The sequence below is a fragment of the Ovis canadensis genome, chromosome 14 (genome assembly GCF_042477335.2).
Source record: "Ovis canadensis isolate MfBH-ARS-UI-01 breed Bighorn chromosome 14, ARS-UI_OviCan_v2, whole genome shotgun sequence".
In the NCBI taxonomy this organism is placed as follows: Eukaryota; Metazoa; Chordata; class Mammalia; order Artiodactyla; family Bovidae; genus Ovis; species Ovis canadensis.
This window is the reverse complement of record NC_091258.1, coordinates 26,117,235-26,132,528: the sequence shown is the minus strand read 5'-3', so window position 1 is coordinate 26,132,528 and position 15,294 is coordinate 26,117,235. Positions and strand designations below refer to the sequence as shown.

General features: G+C 55.7%; 1 protein-coding gene across 4 annotated transcripts in view; it reads left to right on the top strand.

Moving 5' to 3' along the window:
- Positions 1–11,150, top strand: part of FBXO31 (F-box protein 31) — a 39,914-nt gene extending 28,764 nt beyond the window's left edge. For 2 of the 4 annotated variants that reach the window (XM_069552621.1, XM_069552623.1), the window contains 7 exons: positions 181–348; positions 921–995; positions 5,663–5,772; positions 6,398–6,551; positions 7,408–7,775; positions 9,020–9,244; positions 9,339–11,150. In XM_069552621.1, coding sequence (XP_069408722.1) covers positions 181–348; positions 921–995; positions 5,663–5,772; positions 6,398–6,551; positions 7,408–7,775; positions 9,020–9,242 — 1,098 coding nt within the window. In that variant the 3' untranslated portion in view covers positions 9,243–9,244; positions 9,339–11,150. Of the gene's footprint in view, positions 1–180; positions 349–920; positions 996–5,662; positions 5,773–6,397; positions 6,552–7,407; positions 7,776–9,019 lie in introns of all 4 variants that reach the window. The other 2 variants (XM_069552620.1, XM_069552622.1) reach the window with 1 other exon arrangement.
- Positions 11,151–15,294: the final 4,144 nt, after the last annotated feature.

The following is a 15,294-nucleotide window of genomic DNA, read 5'->3' as shown; positions in this document are numbered from 1 at the left end:
TTGATCCCTGTCTCCTGTACAATGTCATGAACCTCCGTCCATAGTTCATCAGGCACTGTCTATCAGATCTATTCCCTTAAATCTATTTCTCACTTTCACTGTATAATCATAAGGGGGATTAGGGTGGGGATACTGTGCCTCACCCACCCCACCCTCACCCTCGTGTGGACCTGCACACAGGTGGATGGCTTGTTCATCATTGGCTGGATGTACCTGCCTCCCCACGACCCTCACGTGGACGACCCAATGCGGTTCAAGCCCCTGTTCCGAATCCATCTGATGGAGAGGAAGTCGGCCACGGTGGAGTGCATGTACGGCCACAGAGGGCCCCACAACGGCCACGTCCAGGTGCGGCCAGGGCTGCTTGCTGCTCCCGGGGCCCAGTGCCAGCTGCCTGCCAGGGCCTTCCCAGCAGCGCCCCCAGCCCGGGCCGGTCAGCAGGAGCGGGGGTTCAGGCTTGGCCCAGGCCTTCTGGGTGCTGTTGATGCTGCTGCCCTGCCTCAGAGATTCACTGGCTGGAGCCATCCCTGCTTCTGCCTCCACTTAGAACCATTTGTCCTTCCAAGCGAGGTTCTTTTCTCCTCCTTTGCAAGGGTGTCTGCTTGGAATAAGACGTTTTACCCTCGGGTATGGGCCTGGCAGATAGCCACCCGCAAGTGAGTGAGCGAGCCCGCATCCTCGCTGCCTCAGGAGGAGAGTGCAGCTCTGGGATGCCCCCTGGGAGCAGTGATGCCTCCCCTGGGAAGGAAGCCTGTGCTCAGGGGATCCCGAGTACCCTTCTAGGACCGCCTGCGATCTGGCGGCCTCTGGGGCCCCCGGATAATGGGGGGCATGGGAATGGGAGGGGCTGGTGCACCCCTGCTCTGATGGGGCTACTAGGGCTCACTGGTGACCCTCTCTCTGTCTCACGGACACTCAAGATCGTGAAGAAGGACGAGTTCTCCACCAAGTGCAACCAGACGGACCACCACAGGATGTCTGGCGGGCGGCAGGAGGTGAGCCCGACCCTGCTGTCCTGGGGAGTGACGTGAGGGTGGACGTGTGAAGGGAGGCTGCGTCCCGGCCTCATCCTCATGGTGTGGATGTGTGTGCCAGGCTGAGGATAAACACGCTGAGTAGAAGTGGTTCTCTGACTGCTTCTCCATTGCCCCTTGACAAGAGGCCCGAGGGCTATGGGGTCTCATTGCAGGTGTGAGTTGTGGGGAGACCAGAGGCTTTATCAGGGCAATCCCCTTACAGCCAGAGGCTGGGCTGCCTGAGGTGCTGGGGGGTCCGCCCCAGAGTCCTGGGGCGGGGAGCTCGCCATCTGGCCCACGGTCACTCTGCCCATCTCAGCTGCCTTGCATCTCTGCTGGCATCTCTCTGCTGGCTCCTTGTGCTCCATCTCTCCACCTCTCTTTGTCTCTCCCTCCAAGTGGGGAGTTAGAGGATGGGGTTCTTCTGTGGATTCACTTGTCAGCTGAGACATCCCCACTCTTAGCTGAGTCTTGCCGACCTAAAGAGTGGCTTCAGGCTCCAGGGGGAGAGGAATCCTGATGGCTCTGAAGATAAGGTGAAAGCCTGAGCCACCCTGTGCTCTGATGGTTGATAATCACGTAAAATTCTGGGCCACAGTGGTGCTTCCCAAGGGAGTCGAGGATTCCTGGTGGCCTCAGAGTGCAGGAGGGTAAACTTGTCACTATGCATATCACTGTCTCCAGGCGGAGACCTGTCCTTGGCTCTGAGCCCTGGCCCCTACAGGCCCTGCTGGCTCTCACCCCTCCCTCTGCTCAGGGAGGAAGCCCCACCCCAGCCCTTCTCTGCCCTTATCAACGCCCAAAGCCTGCTCTGCATAAACTGCCTCCTGAGGCTTGCCAATACCCCGCCCCCACCTCCACCTCCCCATGCTCTGGGTTACCTACCAGCTTTGTGCCCCTTCCGAGGCCACGTCCAGACTGTCTTGGCCCTCTTGGGACTGGGGTGTTGCGCTTGCTCTTTACCTGCCCCGGCTGAAGCTGCAGCCTCATCTCTGGGGCCCCCGAGGGTAGTTCAGGGCCTTGTCTGCCCAGACCCCAGCTGTGCACCTGTTGTCTAACTCCCACTGCAGATGGTGCCTGCTTTCTTCCTGGATGGGATGGCAAGGCTGAGCCACCATACCCACCCCCTATCTGTCTAGACCCCGTGGCCTGAGGCTTCTGGAAATCGGAGGTTGGGGGAGCTGTGAGGAGGAGCAGGGTGGGAAAGGGAGGAGAAGGTGGCGGGTCCCACCCGTGGCGTGCTTGGCCATGCATAAAGCTTGTGGTGCTGGATGCCCTCCGTTGCACACAGTTGCTTTTATTTTGCTTTCCTTTGTCTTACATACCTTCTCACCGCCTTCCCAAAATGATACTTCCTGAACTGTCACCATCAGATGCAGAATGCTCAGAATCCAGAGGGAGAAGAGTGCTGACATGGCCTCCACCAGGGTGGCCTCCGCAAGTCCATTCTCCATCATCCCTTGTTTCCCTCGGCCTTTGTGATGTCACTGTGGTCTATCTAATTTAGATAGTTTTTCTGTTTTTTCTTTTTTGTTTTTTAGCTTAACTGGTATTCCAGAAACATTTCCTAGTCTCATTAATATTCTTTACACACTGTTTTTTTTTGGCTGTGCTGTGTGACATGCAGGATCTTAGTTCCCTGACCAGGGATTGAACCCATGCCCCTTGCTTTGGAAGCACAGAGTCTTAACCACCGGACGGCCCGGGATGTCTCTGCAGACTTTAGTTTATGCAGCATTCCATCCATCATCTTGCTTTGGTGTAACAACCATAGGTGTGTGACTGTCCTGCAGTCGGACGTGGGGTTTGTGCTCAGCTGTTCCCCTGTCATCCTTTGACCACATGCTCGAGGGACCTGCCCTCCAGGAACCTCAGCCCTTGTCTGTAAAACGGGGCCCTGAGATTGCCTGTGGTCATGGGTGATTTGGAGCATTGAGTGGTCAATGGCTTAGAGGCAGGCCTGGTTGGAGCTGCCCAGGAGAGACGCTGGGCATTATTTTCGTGACTGCTGCCTGGACTCTGCAAAAGTGGGATTGTATAAAAGGCCCTGACGGTACTCCAGATTGCACTTCAGACCGTTTTCCCACGTTAATTTGCTGGTTCCTGTTTACCAGCCCACCATGGCACGTGGGGCCCTCTGCCCTGCTGCACTCCTGCCAGCCCTGATTGGCTATGGCAGAGATGAGACCGGTGAGCATGTGGCCTTGGGTTATTAGCTTTAATTCTGTCACCTGCTAGCTGTGTGGCTCTGGAAAGTTCTGTAGACCAGGGAAGGTGTTAGCACCCAGCTTCTAGGCCGCTGTGCAGAACGAGGCGATGGCGGTGGGGTGTTGGCCATGGGGAGCCAGCCCTGCATCTGTAATGGACTTCTTGTCTGACATGTTTTCTGCCCCCGTGTTTCTCCTTGTGGATACATATCTGATGAGATAATTTCATAGTGAGTGTGTCTGTTCTGAATAATTGGGCCGGGTTGGTATTCCTAATGACTGACCTCATGCAAAGGAAATAAGATTATGACAGTTCACAAGCCAGTTTCTTGGCTCTCAGCTCCAGTCTGATTATGTGATGACAGCACTGAAATCCTTGCTCGCTACATTCCCTCACCTCCATCTTCATCTGTTATTTCTCTATTTGATTTTTTTTTTTTTAAGGGCCTTTCCTCCATGAGTTCAGCCACATAAGTGGGAGGTTTTGGTTTTGATGAAGTCTAACCTGTGAGATTTTTTCTTTTGTGGTTATTGTTTTAGCCCCAGACTGCAAAGAGAGTGTGTTTCTGTCTGTGATTGTTTTTAGGAGTTTGGTAGCTTCACGATACATTTCGGTCTGTGACCTGTCGTGAATGGTTACTGTATTGGTGGGGATCGCTTCTTTGTTCCCTGTGGTTGTCCGGTTTGTGCCCCATTTGTGGAAAAGAAAGACTTTTTCCCTGTTGGGTAGCTTGGATGCTGTGGTTGAAAGGCCATTCCTGAGACACATGTGGGTGTTTCTAGTCTCTCTCTCTTTTTTTTTCGGCAGCACCACGTGTCTCGCAGTGTCTCAGTTCCCTGACCAGAGAATGAGCCTGGTCCATGGCAGTGAAAACCCAGAGTCCTAACCATGAGGCCGCAGCGAACTGCAGCCAGGTCTCTCCTTAGATCTGACCTCCCGCTCAGCCGCCGTCTTGGTTACTGTCGCTTTGTAGTGGGTCAGTCACATTAGTGTGCATCCTCTAGCCTTGTTCTCTTGCAAGGTTTCTCTGTATGTTCCAAAGGGATTTCAGAATCAGCTCAGCAGTTTCTCCAGAGAATCTGATGGGATTACGGCTGGCCTGTGTTGAGACAGTTGCTGACCTAATACTGAGTCTTTCGGGCCACAGGTGTCTCTGACCTGTGGGCCTCTTCACCCCCTTTCAGCAGCATCTTGGGTTTTTCAGAGTAGAAGTATCACCCATGCTTTGTGTATTTATTCCTAAGTCTGTGTGTTTTTTGCTGCTGCTGCTGCTAAGTCGCTTCAGGCGTGTCCGACTCTGTGTGACTCCATAGACAGCAGCCCACTAGGCTCCTCTGTCCCTGGGATTCTCCAGGCAAGAATACTGGAGTGGGTTGCCATTTCCCTCTCCAATGCATGAAAGTAAAAAGTGAAAGTAAAGTCACTCAGTTGTGTCCGACTCTTAGCGACCCCATGGACTGCAGCCTACCAGGCTCCTCCGTCCATGGGATTTTCTAGGCAAGAGTACTGGAGTGGGTTACCATTGCCTTCTCTGGTGTGTTTTTTGAGGCTGTTGTAAATAGGATTTTAAAGCTTTCATTTTCCAATTTTGTTGCGTTAGTATATAAAAAATTCAGTTAATTATTATTTATTGACCTTGTAGGTCTAACAGTTGTTTATTTCAGTCACTAGTAATTTCTATTCTTTGCCAGGGTTTGGGCAGTAACATATTAAAGCAGTTTACAGATAGTAGTTTTTTTTTTTTTAGTAAATTGTTTTTGCTTCTGTTTGTAGAGCTAACTCTAGATAGTCACTGGAAACACTGTACTGAGTTAGGAACACATAGGTGTGGATTAGCTATGTTGAATGGACAGAATGAAACAATGAGGCACTAAATATCCTTCGCATAGCTTGATGCCATAATGAATTATGGGGCTTCATGGATGCTCTGTTTAAAAAGCTTTCCTTTTACAAATATACTTATTGAACATAACTAGAAAGACAGGTTTTAAAAAGGAAAGTCTGCCCACACCCTCCACCCTGCCCATCCCTGTCCTGTACTCACTGGGGGCTGCAGAAAGCAGACGTGGCCAGCACGGGGGTCTGATGTGCCCACTCCGCCAGAAGCCTGACAACCAGGCTCAGCGTAGATGGCGCCTTCTGGCACGGAAGCGAGGCTCACACAGCTGCCTCCCGGGCGCTCTTGACATATGCTGTGGCCCCAGCCTCCACGAAGGACGCCCATGGTCCCTACGTGTCCTTCCCGTTGCAGTTGGGAAAGTGGGGACCAGAGCCCCGGGCGCAACAGGAAGGGAGGCTGGGAGCTGGGAGAACGAATGCACGCACTCCCGTCCCTCCTGCCCGGCTTCCGTCTTCATGCTGTCCACACACCATCACAGCAGGCAGCCTCTCCGCGCCCTTGTGTCGGGGTGGTTTTGTGACCTGTGTTCTCTTGGAAGGAATTCCGCACATGGCTGAGGGAGGAGTGGGGCCGGACGCTGGAGGACATTTTCCACGAGCACATGCAGGAGCTCATCCTGATGAAGTTCATCTACACCAGTCAGTACGAGTGAGTGCAGCCCCTGGCTGGGGCGGACAGTCTTTCCCTCCCTGGTGCTGTGTTCACAGTCCCTCTCTTCTGGGTGCTGTGAACACAGTCCCCCTCTTCTGGGTACTGTGAACATGGTCCGTATGGGTACTTTGAGCACAGTCCTGCTCTCTCTGGGTACTATGGCCAGAGGCCCTATCTCCTGACCCACCTTGGCGTCTGTTTTCTCCCTGTCTGACCACCGTAATCCACCAGCTATGTTCTCACAGGCCTGGCCTGTATGTTAGAGCCTCATGTTCCCTTTCCCATGCCCACCTGGGCAGCCCTTAGCCCCGCTTCGCTCTCATGCTCTCTGCCCTCTGACTCTCTCCTGCTCCCTCTGTTTGGCCCCTTGCCAGCCTCAGGAGTCCCCACCCCAGGGTGCTGGAGAAGGTGTGAGGTGTGTGGGCACCCATGCATTGGGGTGAGCGGAGTTCAGGAAGGAGGGGGTGCCCCTGTTCCCACTGGCCTTTGGGGGGAGCCTAACGTGGCCCACCCTGTGCAGCATAGCCAGTGGGCATGAGCCCCATGTTCTACCCCCACGCCTGTGGGCTGTGCCAGTCATGCTCTCACACTACGCTCCCCCGCCCCCACACCCCCCCAACAGCAACTGCCTGACCTACCGCCGCATCTACCTCCCGCCCAGCCGCCCGGATGACCTCATCAGGCCGGGCCTCTTCAAGGGCACCTACGGCAGCCACGGCCTGGAGATCGTCATGCTCAGCTTCCACGGGAAGCATGCCCGGGGCACGAAGATCACGGTGGGTCCCGGGGGCCACCCTGCCGGGCCCAGCACCACGTGGACATGATCACATAATCCTGGCAACGGGTGGCTTGGGCTGCTCCCCAGCTACTCAGAGCAGGCCCTAGACTTCCCCAGGGGGCTTGCCGGGAACTTGGCATCTTGGGCCCCACCCGGACCTGATTCAGGGCCCACCTTTCACATGATCCCCTGGGGATTCTGAACATTTCCAAGGCAGCCTTCCCTGCATAGCCCTCAGCTCTGGTCACACCCCAGGATCCCTGAGGAGGCAGAAAAGACCCTGATGCTGGCCCCACCACAGAGGCTCTGACTTTATGGGGGTAGGCTGGGTGTGAGGCTCCAGGAGCTCCCTGGGTGACCCTCTGCTTTAGCACTTGGGCCCCCACAGCCTGTCTGGGCCTCAGCAGCTCAGGAACATGCTGGGAGAGCTGCTGAGCTGAGTGGGGGCCCTGGACGAAGGGCCCCTTGTCTCCTGTTCCAGGCACACAATCTGGGCTGGCATTTCTGGCCGGCCCTGCCTGACCGGGGAGGGTTCACAGACCTCTCGAGGCTCCGCTGCTTCAGCTGTCAACATAGGGTGGCTCCCATCCAAGGTCTTTGGTGTAGGGGTGCCTATGGGCCCTCCCAGGGTCACCCGTGGGTACTGTCATTCCCTGTCCTCAAAGGCCTTTCACAGGAGGCTGCCTGCTCTGGGCACTGTTTTTTTTAAGGACATATCAGATATTCCGACTGGTAAGGGGTCACTGCCAAACCAGTGGAAAGGCTCAGCAAGTGCCCTCGGCTGGAGGCAGGACTGGCGCTGGAAGCTCAGCGCGGTCTCTGAGCCTGCTGACGGCTGCACACTGGCTCCACAGGGCGACCCCAACATCCCTGCTGGGCAGCAGACGGTGGAGATTGACCTCAGGCACCGCATCCAGCTGCCTGATGCTGAGAGCCTGCACGACTTCAACGAGCTCTCCCGAGTCGTCCTGGAGGTGCGCGAGCAGGTGCGCCAGGAGCAGGAGAAGGAGCAGGAAGGCGGGCCCGAGGACGCCGAGGGTCTCGGACGGCAGAGCCCCCAGCCCTGCGAGGAGCCACCCGCCGAGCCGGCCCAGGCACCTGGGGATGGAGGGGCTGCGGCCGCGGCTGAGCCACCTGCCCAGTCGGGGCAGGGGCAGCCGTTTGTGCTGCCAGTGGGCGTGAGCTCGAGGAATGAGGACTATCCCCGGACCTGCAGGATGTGGTAAGGATCGGGGCGTGGGCTCCCGGGGTCCCCTGCCAGACCAGCACAGAGGCAGCCTGGGGTGGGGCTGACCCCGGCATTGCACAGTGGGAAGCTCTGCTCACGTGTTCCAGGTCCCGGGTGGCCAATGCTACTCCCTGGGCCCCACGCCGAGCTCCCCGAAAGGAGAGGACTTGACAGACGAAATCTAGTACATCCTCTTCATGTTAATACCGTTGTGATAAAAGAGGCTGAATATGGGTTTTCCAGAGGGAGGTGTACACAATAGTGTTCCAGTGTAACTTCACCTGCTGTGAATTTTTGAAAGTCATAAAGGAGACAGATCTCTCATCCCTGGGAAACTTGACAACTTGCAGCACCTCAAAGCCAGCTCAGAGCCTTCGGGCAGAGCCGGCCTGGAAGCTCTGGTCCAGCCCCCGCTATGTCACCAGAGGGTCTCCACCCCAAGTTGGCTGTTAGGGGCTCGGCTGGGAGGGGTGCGTGCATTCCCTGGCCCAGCTGCAGAGCCTCTGCAGCACATGTTTCTGTGTGTCCAAGTTTGGTGCCCAGGAGCCATCTGAGCTGCAGGCCCTCAGGTGCAGGGCTGCAGTTCCCTCCTGCCCAGCAGAGCCTCAGTGTGGTAGGCAGAGGTGGGGTCCTGGGCATTATTCCACACACTGGGAGGTTCAGGCCAGTCCCAACTCCTCGTCATCTGTCAGAAACACTGAGTTCTTTGTAAGAAAGACATAAACGCAGTAGAGCCCGAGTCTCCAAACATGGCTGTAATGGGTATTTGCAAGTTTTGCTTTTACATGCAGATAAGTCATTGACTACATTTGAGTTGTTCACACGTGTACATGACTATCCCGGGAACCGAGGTTTCTGTTGCCTGGGTCTGTGCCGTGAAGATGTACACTCTGGGGCAGCAATACCAGGGGGAGCTGCCTGAGACCCTCATCCTTTCGTTGGGTGAGTTGGTAGAGAGCTGCAGTCGGCAGGGTGAGCCCGGCCATCCGGGGTGAAGCAGCAGGCCTGCTCATGCCCTCTAAGTGAACACCAGCCTCCTGAAAGGTGCGGAACCCATCAGCCAGACTCTGCGGATTGCCCACTGCTGGAGGATGGTGGACGTAGCCCACGTGGGATGTCTGGCGGGGGGTGGGGGTGTTTCAGAATGTCCTGGACCACAAGGTGTTGGGCCTGGGCCACCACATGCCTTCAAGGGCCCCACTCACCCTCTCTCCCCACACTCTCTTATTTTTGTTCAGTTTCTACGGCACCGGCCTCATCGCCGGCCACGGCTTCACCAGCCCTGAGCGCACCCCCGGGGTCTTCGTCCTATTTGACGAGGACCGCTTCGGGTTCATCTGGCTGGAGCTGAAGTCCTTCAGCCTGTACAGCAGGGTCCAGGCCGCGTTCCGGAACGCAGACGCCCCGTCCCCACAGGCCTTTGAGGAGATGCTCAAGAACATCCAGTCCTTCACCTCCTGACGGTCCGCCTCCCCTCGGCGGGTGGCTCAGGGCTGGGAGGGCAGCAGCATGCGCTCGGGGGGACTTGGCCAACACCCGACACCCCCCTGCTCGCAGGAGCCTCGGCGCTGCCGCCCAGACGCTTTCCACAGAGTGCACCGCACACCTGCATATCCGCCAGTAGCAACAGGAGGGCTGAGCATGTCTTGAAAAAAGCAACAGAACCAGAACAAGCTGACCTGGAGGATGGGCCATGGGGCGTGTAGGAACTGAACTGGAGAGACTGGCCGTTTTCTAGGGAGAACACAGTCCTCCTCCAGGGAGGGTCACTCCGCATGCGTGGGGTCTGCTGCCTCCAGCTCGTGGAAGGAGTCCTGGGGGAGGCGTGCGGGCTCCACCATCCCTCTGTGGGGAGCAAGCCGGAGGGCCATGCTGGCTTCCGTGCAGCCTGGGCGGGTGGGGGCACTGTGTGCAGAGTAGGAGCTCCGGGGAGATGGGGTGGGGCTCGAGACCCACTTCTCCACCTACTCACTTGGATTTTGGACAAATGCATGTCACTCCGATCTCAGTTTCCAAGATCAGTGAATGGGGCCGGTGATACAGGTCACGAGGAGATGCCCACTGCAGGCCGTCCGGCAGCTCGGTGGCCCTGGTCCAGTGCCACCTGGCCCTGCTCCCTGCAGCACAGGGTGCCTGCCATGCCTCTCTCAGGTTTAGAACCGAGACCTGCGCTGCAGCTGTTGCGACAGGCAGTCACTGCGCACCCTCCCTGCTCACCCACACTCACTGGTGTGAGGCTGTGAGTTGCAGCCGCCAGTCTCAGAACAGGGACAGGGCCCCTCGGAGATGACCCACGTCTGCTCCCCTGCGTGGTTTACGAGATGCCACTCTTGAAAGGGGCGGAACATCGGGAGGGGTCGTGCTGGGTGTTTGACCGCCCCTCTGCAGGGGAGAGGGCAGCTTTCTGGAAGTGTCAGGGGACCAGGCCCCTCCAGCGTGGAGACGCTGGCCGCTGACTCTTCCGCTAGCGCTGTCCCCGTTGTCGTGTTGACCCTGCATTTGGGAACCCCCGCAAGGCCTGATCTTGCCATCCCCTGAAGAATGGAGCCCCATGTGCCCCGGCATAGACCTGCCGGAGTTCTGCTCAGCCCTCCCTCCAGCCCACAGAGCATCACCACACCTGCCTGCCAGGGCCGGTGGCTCCCCAGGGTAGACGGACTCTGTTGCGTCCCAGCTTCTTGTCCTCAATGGGTGGACTGCGCTGAGCCCTCACTCTGGGCGCCCCAGGGAGGGGGCAGCTCTGTGGTGCTTTCACGTAGAGCCCAACCTGAGGTGCCCCATGAACTGTGTCCTGTGTTTCCTGGTAGAATTCTTCCTGACTGGCCCTTTTCTCAAATAACTTCAGTCCCTGCTTCAGTCCACTTGGCTACTTGGGCCTGCCTTCCTTTGCTCAGAAGCAACAAGCTCTGGGCATGGCCCCGACATGGAAACTAACCCTCCCAGGACCAGGACTCTGTGGGGGCCGCCCTGGGCCATTGCTGGGCACCATCAGCCGAGTCTCATCAGAGACACCACCGCACACCTCCCAGGTCCTCCCAGCAGGACCCGCGGTCGGGTGGGGACGTGGTCCCAGTTTCTGTATCTCTCGCAGGACTGAGCCTCAAAGCCTGTTGCCCTCCCCCCTCTCATAGCGCGGCTGTTCTTCTCTTGTGCCAAGCGTGGCTGTCCCCGATGGTGCAGCCACAAAGCCTTGAGGACAGTGAAAACGGAGAACAGCTGGGCGCTAGGCTGTTCCTCTCTAGATTTCACCATTGTTTAAATAAAATCAAGAAAATGCGTGTTTTACCCAGAGCTAAGGGACTGTCTCCGTTGAGGCCCCCAGCATTGTAAAGATGAGCACTTCTGATTAAAAACCAATCCTAAACTAAATGCTATCCTGCCTCTAGTATCTGGCCTATGCATGGTTGCCACTAACAGTGACTAAAATAACCTTGGGCTGCTGGCTGCATTCACGTGGCCTCCGTCTCGGGTGTCAGGTGGGGCCTGTGGGTGGCAGCAGCCTGGGTGTCGCCGGGCAGGGCAGTAGGAGTGAAGGGCATGGGCTTGTCATCTGCCCAGAGGTCTCCTCGTCGCCCAGCTGTACTTAGTTTACAGTTCAGTAGGTGAGGTGTGCAGATTGGCAGTTCTGTGCACAGACCCAGTACCGGCCACTCCCCATCATGGTGGATGGTCAGCCGGCCCAGGAGGGGAACTTCTAACCAGTTAACTCACTGTAGGCGAGGATTCAAAAAGGCAGAGGGTGTTGCCTGAGGCTTTTGATAAAGCCGGTTCCAATGGGGATCTCTAATGACCCAGGTTGGGGCCTGGTCATGCTCTTGTGGGGCTTGATCTGGGGGTGGCAGGTGGACCTTGGGTGGTCTTTGGATGTTCCCCATGGTGGGCATCACCTTCACTGCCACTTTCGCTGCCGTGAGGTTGGGTATGGGGTGGAGGGATACCTCTGCATACCTGGAGGGCTCCACGCTCTGGGAGTCGATTAGAAACGTGATTGGAGATTTCAGACACAGGTCAAGGGCATTCTTCATGTTGGGGCTGGAGGTGTTTGGTGTGAGGCTGTGTCAAATGACCTTATTTTTTTGGCTTCATGATGTAGGCCTGGCACTATACCCGGATCTGTTCCTTGCCCTCCCGCCGTGCCTCCCGGGGCTCAGAGTTCCAGCATCTAATGCTGGGTGAGAACAGGTTTAGGGGCATTGTGTTGGGAGGGTTTCAATTTCCTTCCTCTGTCGGTTCAGACTGGAACCTCCCTTCCTAGCCTTGCCCTGGCCCCTCCTCTGGGACAGTCCAGCTCACTGTGGCTGTGCTCCAGGCCACTGCTGCCCGGCTCCTCCCCTTGTCCCCTCCGGCCCTGACACCAGGCCTGGTGTCCCCGCTCTGTGCAGGGTACCTGTGTCCCTGGCCGATGAGGAGGGTGGGAAAGCGCACAGCCGTCTAACTAGCTACATTCCCGCTGCCTGCAGAACAAGCCCAGGGGTGAAGCTGTCCTGCCTTTCTCATTGACAACTTGGAGTCTTTCCCAGAGGGCCAGACTCCTCCCTCAGCCAGCCGCCCTCTTGTCTGACACTTCAGGACTTCACTTTTCAGGTTGCCTGGGCTTTCTCCCACTGCCGCTGAAAGGTCTTTTTAGTGCTTGTGAGCTGAGCCGGAGTGGGTCATAAACCTGCTCGGCCCCTTGTCATTTGGGGAATTCCCTGAGTTCCTTGTGACTGTGGTATCTCAAGTGTGGACTGGGAGCACCTGACTGTGACTTGGTAGCTGTGTTCTCCTGGATACTTTCATGTTTTAACCTTTAAGAATCCTGATGTGAGTGTTCTCATGTAGTCCTCACCTGCCTTGAGGGTAAGATGCCTCAGTTCACAGAGTCCATCCCAGTGTTAACATAGGATACGTTCTCTGTCTTCACTTTTGGGAGAAGATCTGCAGTGTACTTTGTATGTTCTCAGAACTATTTAGACAGAGAAGAAAGCCACATGCCGTCAGTTTGCCTGATACTGTGAATGGGAACCACATGGAGTGCTGTGTTGTTTATAGCTCAACAGCCGGCAGGCCAGCCTTCCGGGGCCCAGGGTCACCAGCAGTGACACCTGAGGCTCCAGCAGAAAAGTAGCCTTCTTCTGGGTCCTTTCTGTGCTTGCAGGGAGACCTGCCAGAACATGTGAAGGGATAAGAACCCTTTGCCTTTTTTTTTTTTTTTTTTTTAAGCCTAATTCTAATTTTGGTTGTGGTTTGAGATCATGAAGCCTGCTTGGAGAAGAAAAACATGCACCTGTTTGATCTTGAAACCCCACCCCCCAAATGATGAAGACAGCAGTTGAGATGGAGGCTGTGATCACTCTCAGGCATCTGCTCTGGCTTGCCAGGTGGGGCAGGGTCAGGATCCCAGGAAGGTCTGACTTGTGACCTGGACGACAACCTTGGGATGCTGTTTCTCCATAAAGTAGCTTTCGAAATCTTGTGTGCTTCATAGTTTGTTTCTTTTGGGTTATGATTCAGATGGTGCCTGGAGCCCTAAGTGACATGGGCTCTGGATGTGGGCAAGGGCCAATCACAGGAGAGTGGTTGTTGGTCGACAGAGGGGACTGGGTCACCAGTGCGGGGGTGGGGCCTCCCTGAGGGGCCTGTGCTTCTTACACCCGGTCTGGATAGTTGTGATTTTCCCAGTTATGGAACAGAGTGGTGAGTGACCCTTGGGAACCCAGACAATGGTAGGCCCCTGGATCCCTCCATTTGGTCTGGGACCTGTACCCTCTCCCCAGGGGCAGGGCTGCAGTGGGTTCTCTTGGTCTGAAGTCTAAGTTGCCATTTCTGAGAACCGAAGGGTGGCATAGATAAGGGCAGGGACGTGCTCAGTGGCTGAGTAGACAGCTGAGGAGCTCATTTATGTATTATTTTCACCTGTTTACAAGAGTAATATTCTTGTGAAACATTCAAATAGTGTAGAAGGTAAAACTACATCACGTCCCCATCCAGCTGGGCCTGGATTCCTGAGAAGGGTTGGGGCTGAGTTCTGCCCTCCATCTGGGGTGTCACTTCATTTCCCATCCCTGAAGGCACCGAGCTCGCCCTTCCCCACTGCAGGGGGCTGCTTTGGCAGGCCTGGGGGCTTTTGCTCCCTGTGACCAGGTCCCTTTATAGCCCACCCTCTAGTGGGCCCTTTGGGTCACTGCATGCTGTGTGACCCCAGCCAGCAAGGTGAACCCAGCGAAGATATGCCTCTAGGGTAAAGGTTTCAGAACTTTCCCCCCACTTTGACTTGAAAATCTGTAAGTGATGGAAGGCTGCCTCTCAGGCTCCTTCCCAGGAGAGGAAACTTGGGGGAAGGAGGGCTGGAAGCTTGGCACTATTGTGGGAATGGTTGAGCTGTCCTTTTTTATTTCTTGGCTAGGTTCTTTGAGATGTACTTTATGTAAATTTTTAGTGTAAGTACATGTGTTTAAGTTTACCAACACACAGAGCTGTGAACAGGCACCACGGTCAGGATATAGAATGTTCCATCCTCCTCAAAATCCCTGGTGCTGCCCCTTCTTAAACCACTCCTCTGTCTTCCATCCCTATCGTTTGGCCTCCATCCAAACAGATGGCCCTCCATCCCTCCATCTCCATTGTTTGGCCTTTCCTAGAATGTCCAATAAATGGAATTACTTAGTATGTAGCTCTTTTAACCTGGCTTCTTTCATTCATTATCATCTCCCTCCAAAGAGCCATTGTAGATATTTGCCCCCTAATACCCCCCCATGAATTTTTAATACCACAGACATAGTTTATACGTATGATAACGCATTTGTGCTTTCCAACTGTGGTGCTGGAGAAGACTCTTGCGAATCCCTTGGACAGCAAGAATATCAAACCAGTCAATCCTAAAGGAAATCAACTCTGAATATTCATTGGAAGGACTGAGCTGAAGCTGAAGCTCCAATACTTTGGCCACCTGATGAGAAGAGCCAACTCATTGGAAAAGATCCTGATGCTGGGAAAGATTGAGGACAGGAGAAGAAGGGGGCGGCAGAGGATGAGATGGTTGGATGGCATCACCGACTCAATGGATATGAGTTTGAGAAAACTCTGGGAGATAGTGAAGGACAGGGAAGCCTGGTGTGCTGCAGTTTGTGGGGTCTCAAAGAGTCAGACGCGACAGTGACTGAACAACAACAGAGCACTGGTGTGGGTCTGTGTGGGTATGGGAGCCCGGGCAGATGGCCGCATCACCATGGAATGTCTCTCCTGTTCACAGAGTTCCACAGTTCTATTGGAAGGCAAGCTCCCACGGGCTGCCATGGGTGTGGGGGAAACAGTGCTGAGGCCTCTCCTAGAGGATGCTTCGGTGATCTCAGGGCGAGTGCTAGAACGGGGTCCCTGGCACCTTGGGGGTGGGGGTGAGACAGTGACACAGGCAGTTGGAAATGAGAAGACTCTCCTGGCCTGGCGGCCTGGCCTGGCCATTTCATAGTGCCCCGATGACAGTGAGAGAAGCATGACAGTGGTCCTGTGTCCCCCCAGCAGACTGCAGGAGCTC